Genomic DNA, 6,000 nt, shown 5'->3' with positions numbered 1-6,000 from the left:
AGGCCACTTCCGAGGCGCCCGCCGTGTGTCGCCGCCACCACAGGAGGACGACGTCGACGCTGAGGAGGCGGCGGCGGAGGCGTGTTGTTGTCTCGCCCACTCCCCTCCCCTGAACTCGCACCCAACGTCAGGGCGCGATGGAGTGAAGCGGGGACGAAGGTGGTACTTCCGCGTTGCGCTGCCCGAGCCGAGAGCGCGGCCGAGGCCGCTCCCCCACCCCCGGGGGCACTTGGAGGACTCCGGACTCCCCCGCAGGTCAGCGCCCGGCGCATCTGGTGTTTTTGCTGCTGAGGAGAGGACGACGAGCACGATCGCGAGCTCTGCCACCCGGATTCCTGCTTCCCTCAGGCCCGGAGGCCGCTGCATACCCTACTGTGACCTGGAACCCAGGGACCCGAGTCCTGACCCGGATTATCGTGGCGCGTCCCCTGGCCGGCCCTGGTGCTCGGTGTCCCTCCGCCGCAGTTCCCGTTTCCGGCGGGGGAGATGGCCAGGATCTGACCCGGGAGGAGGCCGCACCCGCGCCGCGCTCTGCGGCGGGCTCTAGGCGATGCCGAGCAGCTCGGACACGGCGCTGGGGGGAGGCGGGGGCCTGAGCTGGGCGGAGAAGAAGTTGGAGGAACGCCGCAAGCGGAGGCGATTCCTGTCCCCTCAGCAGCCGCCGCTGCTGTTGCCGCTCCTGCAGCCGCAGCTCCTGCAACCGCCGCCGCCCCCGCCGCCTCTGCTCTTCCTGGCTGCTCCCGGCACGGCCGCCGCCGCAGCCGCCGCCGCCGCGGCCTCCTCCTCTTGCTTCAGCCCGGGCCCCCCTCTGGAGGTCAAGCGGCTGGCGAGAGGCAAGAGGCGCGCAGGAGGGCGGCAGAAGCGGCGCCGCGGGCCCCGCGCCGGGCAGGAGGCGGAGAAGCGTCGGGTCTTCTCGCTGCCCCAGCCGCAGCAGGACGGCGGTGGCGGTGCTAGTAGCGGCGGGGGTGTGACCCCGCTGGTGGAATACGAGGATGTGAGCTCCCAGTCCGAGCAGGGGCTGCTGCTGGGGGGGGCCAGCGCGGCAACGGCGGCGACGGCTGCCGGGGGAACGGGGGGCAGCGGCGGGAGTCCGGCCTCCTCCTCCGGCACCCAGCGGCGCGGGGAGGGGTCGGAGCGCAGGCCCCGCCGGGACCGCCGCAGCAGCAGCGGCCGCAGCAAGGAGCGCCACCGCGAGCACCGGCGGCGGGACGGGCAGCGCGGCGGCAGCGAGGCCTCCAAGTCCCGCAGCCGCCACAGCCACAGCGGCGAGGAGCGGGCCGAGGCCGCTAAGAGCGGCAGCAGCAGCAGCAGCGGCGGCCGCCGGAAAAGCGCCTCGGCCACGTCTAGCAGCAGCAGTAGCCGCAAGGATCGAGACCTGAAGGCTCACCGGAGCCGGACTAAGTCGTCCAAGGAGCCGCCTTCGGCCTACAAGGAGCCGCCCAAGGCCTACCGGGAGGACAAGAGCGAGCCCAAGGCCTACAGGCGGCGGCAGCGGTCCCTGAGCCCGCTGGGAGGCCGGGACGACAGCCCGGTGTCCCACAGGGCCTCCCAGAGCCTGAGAAGCCGCAAGTCCCCCAGCCCGGCAGGAGGTGGCAGCAGCCCGTACTCTCGGCGGCTGCCACGCTCCCCGAGCCCCTACAGCCGCCGCCGCTCCCCCAGCTACAGCCGCCACAGCTCCTACGAGCGGGGCGGCGACGTGTCCCCGAGCCCCTACAGCAGCAGCAGCTGGCGCCGCTCCCGGAGCCCCTACAGCCCGGTGATCAGGTGAGTCCGCCGCCTGGTGCGCGCCGGTCCTCCGCAGCGCTGGCCAGATCCCCAGGGGGCAGGGAAAGTGGTGATTGGCCTCTTGGAGCCACTTAGCTCTACAACCGGCCCTAGAAAACTCATCTTCAGACTGGGCTTCAAGTCGGGAGAGGCGTTTTCGCGCGCCCACGACACCTTTTAGTGGGTTGGAGGGACAAAGCAACAGGTCCCGCAGTTTTTTTCTTCTCGCTCGTGCAGGGAAAATTTCTAAGAAAGAGTTCGAAGTTTTCAACTTGTTGCATTGATATATTCACAGATTTCCCTCAACTGCTCTTTGCTTTTCCAGCACAATTACTTTGGGTAAACCTAGATGTTTTAATTTGTCATCATTTTGAAAGCCCTATGAAGAGGTTTTATCGTTGGAGATTTAGGAACGGACTGCAGCTAGGGCCTAAATATTGTAGGAGAGAATCAGAATCACTTGCTGATGTCAGTTAGATGTACATTTCAGATGTTTCAGGTGATTAATACAACGACAGAAAAAGGTTTTCTGTGAAGTTTATTCTTTAAAGATGTGGAAGCCTTATAGTTCTAAATTCTCAAGACAAGGAAGATGCCCGATTTGTGATATTCTTGTGTGGAATGTTTTTTTAAGTGTTCAAAAGTAGAAAAAAAATGACAACATTGTGGTTTCTCTGTTGGTTTGTGATGACCACCCAGTTGCTAATGACGTATAATTAATTGGTGTGACCAAGCAAATGGTCTGGTACATCCTTACACTATTACACTATTTACCATTACTTTAAGGTTACTGTTTACATTTACCATAAGTTAGCTATACTTTTAAATATCAGGATCTTTGTTCAGGAATCTTTAAAAGGGGTAATTTAATCTAGTGAAATTGGAGTAAATCTTTTATGTAGTTGTTATACCTTGTTACGTAATTCTTCAGGAAAAGTGTGTGCATTGATATATGCATACCTGTGAAGCAAAGTGAATTAAAAATAACTTTTGAATATTTTGTAGGTTCTTAATTCCTTGAGCTGTCTGGAAATTCTAGGCTTTATATTTTAGGGTATTACAGAATGACGTTTGCATCTGTTATGCTTTTCCTATTGGCCTTAGTTTGCAGTAATGCCAAGTGGATGCTAAGAATCTCTAAGTAGAAATTATGTTGAATCTCAATTCATGTATCTGTAAAATTAGCAGATCTCTTTGAAGTGTCAGCCTAGTAAATATTTGTGAAGATGTGATTGGAGTAGAGATCTGGGTGTGAGTTTGTCTTTAAATGAAAACATCTGTGTACATGTGTTTCTTACAGTGTTCAAGTACACTTAAAATGCTAGTTGATGCCTTAATAAAGACTATTAACAGTGACCACTTAGCTTTTATATCTTGTAAGACTTTGCATTTTACTTTTAGTTAAAATATTTTAGGTTTGCCAAAAGTCTTGCTTTCTTTTCTTTTCTTCTTTTTTTTTTTGCAGTTGACTGTTTTTGAAAACTGATTAGGTTAAGTTTCAGCGCTTTACATTGTAATTTTTAAACGTATGATGCAATATAAGAGTAGATTTATGTGTTTGTTTGGTTTTTTAGTTGCTGGTTACTTTAGCAAGGCCCTGCACTATGGTGCTGTGTATTTTATATATGTTGTAGAGTAGTGGTATGTATGATTAGGATTATTCATCTTTATTAGCAAATATTTATTAAGCACATTATATGCCAGTTACTGTTCTGGGGACTGGAATAGATTGGTGAAGGAAGATGAGGTCCTTGCCCTCATGAAGCTTGCATTCTAGAGGGCCATTCATTGCTGAATCTTTTCATGGTGTTTATACTGACCACCAGTATTTCTAATGGATTGGATTTGGAAGAGGCTTTAGAGTATCTTGGCCAACATTCCTGACAGCTGTCCATTTGCATTTGGTGTGTGCCTGAAACATCCAGACCTGGGAAAACATTATTTTGAGATGGCCTGTTCCATTAGATTTGGGACTTGAATTCTAGTCCTGACTTAGCAAGACCCTCTCTTAAAGGCTCCCGTTTCTGAACTATAATGGGAAAATGCTTGTGATTTTTGGATTATTTCAAGGATTAAGTGAAAATTTGTGTTTGTAAAGTATAGAAATACTATAGATTATGATAGAAATGTAATGTCGAGTTATTATTGTGTAGTTTGAATTATTAGAATTCTTCACATTGAAACAGAAATCTATCTCCATATAACTTTCTACCCATTGCTTCAAGTTTATCCCTTTGGAATGATACAGAGCAAACCTGTATGCCACCTCTTTAAAATGTAAAGACACTTCCCATGTCTTCTTTTCTTCTCTAGGGCCAAGAACTTCATTTTTCGTGAGGTGTGGTTTTTAAAGATTTTTAAATATAACAAATGTGTTATAACTGTTTAGGAAATTGAACTTGTCCAGTTTAATGCTAAAAGTTTTATTTACTTTCAGAATTTAGTAACGTCTTAAGTGTCTCATGTTGTTTAATGAATAGACTGCTAGATCGTGAGCCTTGTGAAGGCAGCTATCCTGTCATGCCCACCACTGTATTCCTGGTGTTCAGCATGGCATCTGGCACATGTAGTCTCCTAATAATTGTTGAATGGGTAAATGAAGGGATGATGGAGTTTATGGAGCATGTGAAATATTACAGTGGGCCTGGATTGCATAAGTATTTAATAGAGACCATGTGCTATGCTATGAGAAATATCAGTGAGATCTTTTACCAGTCCACATGGACCTAATGTATTCATAAATTGTCAGTGTAATATTTTAAGGAAATGCATGCACATTGAAAATGGTATTGAAACCATGGTATGAAGTTTTTTCTTGGTGTTAATTCCTAGAATAAATCCTCTCCATTCTGTTGACTTCTAAATCACAGTTTTCTCTAGGCCTTCATCTGAATTTTCTGTCCTCTCCTCCTGCTTTTCTTTTCATCAGTCCCTCCTTAGCTTTACGTTTTCTCTGTATAACCAGTTTACCATATTTTCTTTACTGCTTGACTATCGGGGTGTGGGAAGTCACATAATTTTGCTGACTGGCCCTATCGTAAGTGTGAGAGTGTACTGAAGAGAGAGCTGTTTAATAAAGGGAGGGAATGGTACTGAGATTTGGATTTTACTATATGCCAGGCATTGATAAATACTTATCATACATTCACCCTCAAATCCCCTAAGATACACTTCTATTGATAGACTGGGAAACTGAAGCTATAAAAAGTTAAGTCAGCTTGGATTCAAACCCAGGGCTGACTGAAGTATGTGTTCTTGATATTAGGTATTGGTATTGGCATGCATTAAAGGGAGCTGGCTTTCAAGGGAGCTGACCCCCTCATGTGATAATCTGTTTTGCTGAAATTCATCTCCCTGTTTGGTTATTTATTGATTTTTTTTTCCTGGCCATCTTTGCAGCATTTTGAAATTTTTAAAAAAGAAATTCTTCTCTAAAGATTGTTTCAGCTCATTTGGTCTTTATTAACTTGTAGTTTTTATGAATATGAGTCTAAAAGCATTCCTTGAAGGCTTTAATTATACTTAGTTATTGACAGTTGTTTTGTAATGGAATGTCTTGATCTGAAGTCACTCAAGTCTCATCAGTTACAACCAGTATAATAAATTGTTATATATACTGTAATTGGTTCTGGGTCTGAAATTGTGGAAGTTCTATTTTAATTTTTTTTTTTTTTTCAACGTTTATTTATTTTTGGGACAGAGAGAGACAGAGCATGAACGGGGGAGGGGCAGAGAGAGAGGGAGACACAGAATCGGAAACAGGCTCCAGGCTCTGAGCCATCAGCCCAGAGCCTGACGCGGGGCTCGAACTCCCGGACCGCGAGATCGTGACCTGGCTGAAGTCGGACGCTTAACCGACTGCGCCACCCAGGCGCCCCGGAAGTTCTATTTTAAATGGAGCAAAAGCCTCCATTACAGGATAGTATAGAGACCCTGAAAATCTAAAGATGGGTGGACCCTAGGTGTAAATCAGTGAAGTTATTAGTATTTACTTGCATATGATTTGGGATACCTCTGTCATGATTTATTTAGTGTATTGTCTTAAAATCTGTGTTCAAAAATATGTAAAATAAAACCGCTCCGGGATAATGAAAAAGCTCCTATTAACCAATAATGCTACTGATTTGGTTTGTACTTACTAGAATGGTAGTATCCTTAGATGAATGTAATTCTTAAAATGCTTTTTAAAAGTGTTGAGTGTATAGGATACTAGAATAAGTGAAGAAATACACAGAA

General features: G+C 47.7%; 1 protein-coding gene across 2 annotated transcripts in view; it reads left to right on the top strand.

Moving 5' to 3' along the window:
• Positions 1-452: 452 nt before the first annotated feature.
• CDK13 (cyclin dependent kinase 13) overlaps positions 453-6,000 on the top strand; it is a 124,559-nt gene continuing 119,011 nt past the window's right edge. For both annotated transcript variants that reach the window (XM_047096877.1, XM_047096876.1), the window contains exon 1: positions 453-1,764. In XM_047096877.1, coding sequence (XP_046952833.1) covers positions 551-1,764 — 1,214 coding nt within the window. In that variant the 5' untranslated portion in view covers positions 453-550. The remainder of the gene's footprint in view (positions 1,765-6,000) is intronic.

The sequence above is a fragment of the Lynx rufus genome, unplaced genomic scaffold (genome assembly GCF_022079265.1).
Source record: "Lynx rufus isolate CCGP_SWC_20201006 ecotype Redwood Valley unplaced genomic scaffold, mLynRuf1.p SCAF_4, whole genome shotgun sequence".
Classification (NCBI taxonomy): Eukaryota; Metazoa; Chordata; class Mammalia; order Carnivora; family Felidae; genus Lynx; species Lynx rufus.
This window is presented reverse-complemented; position numbering and strand designations above follow the sequence as displayed.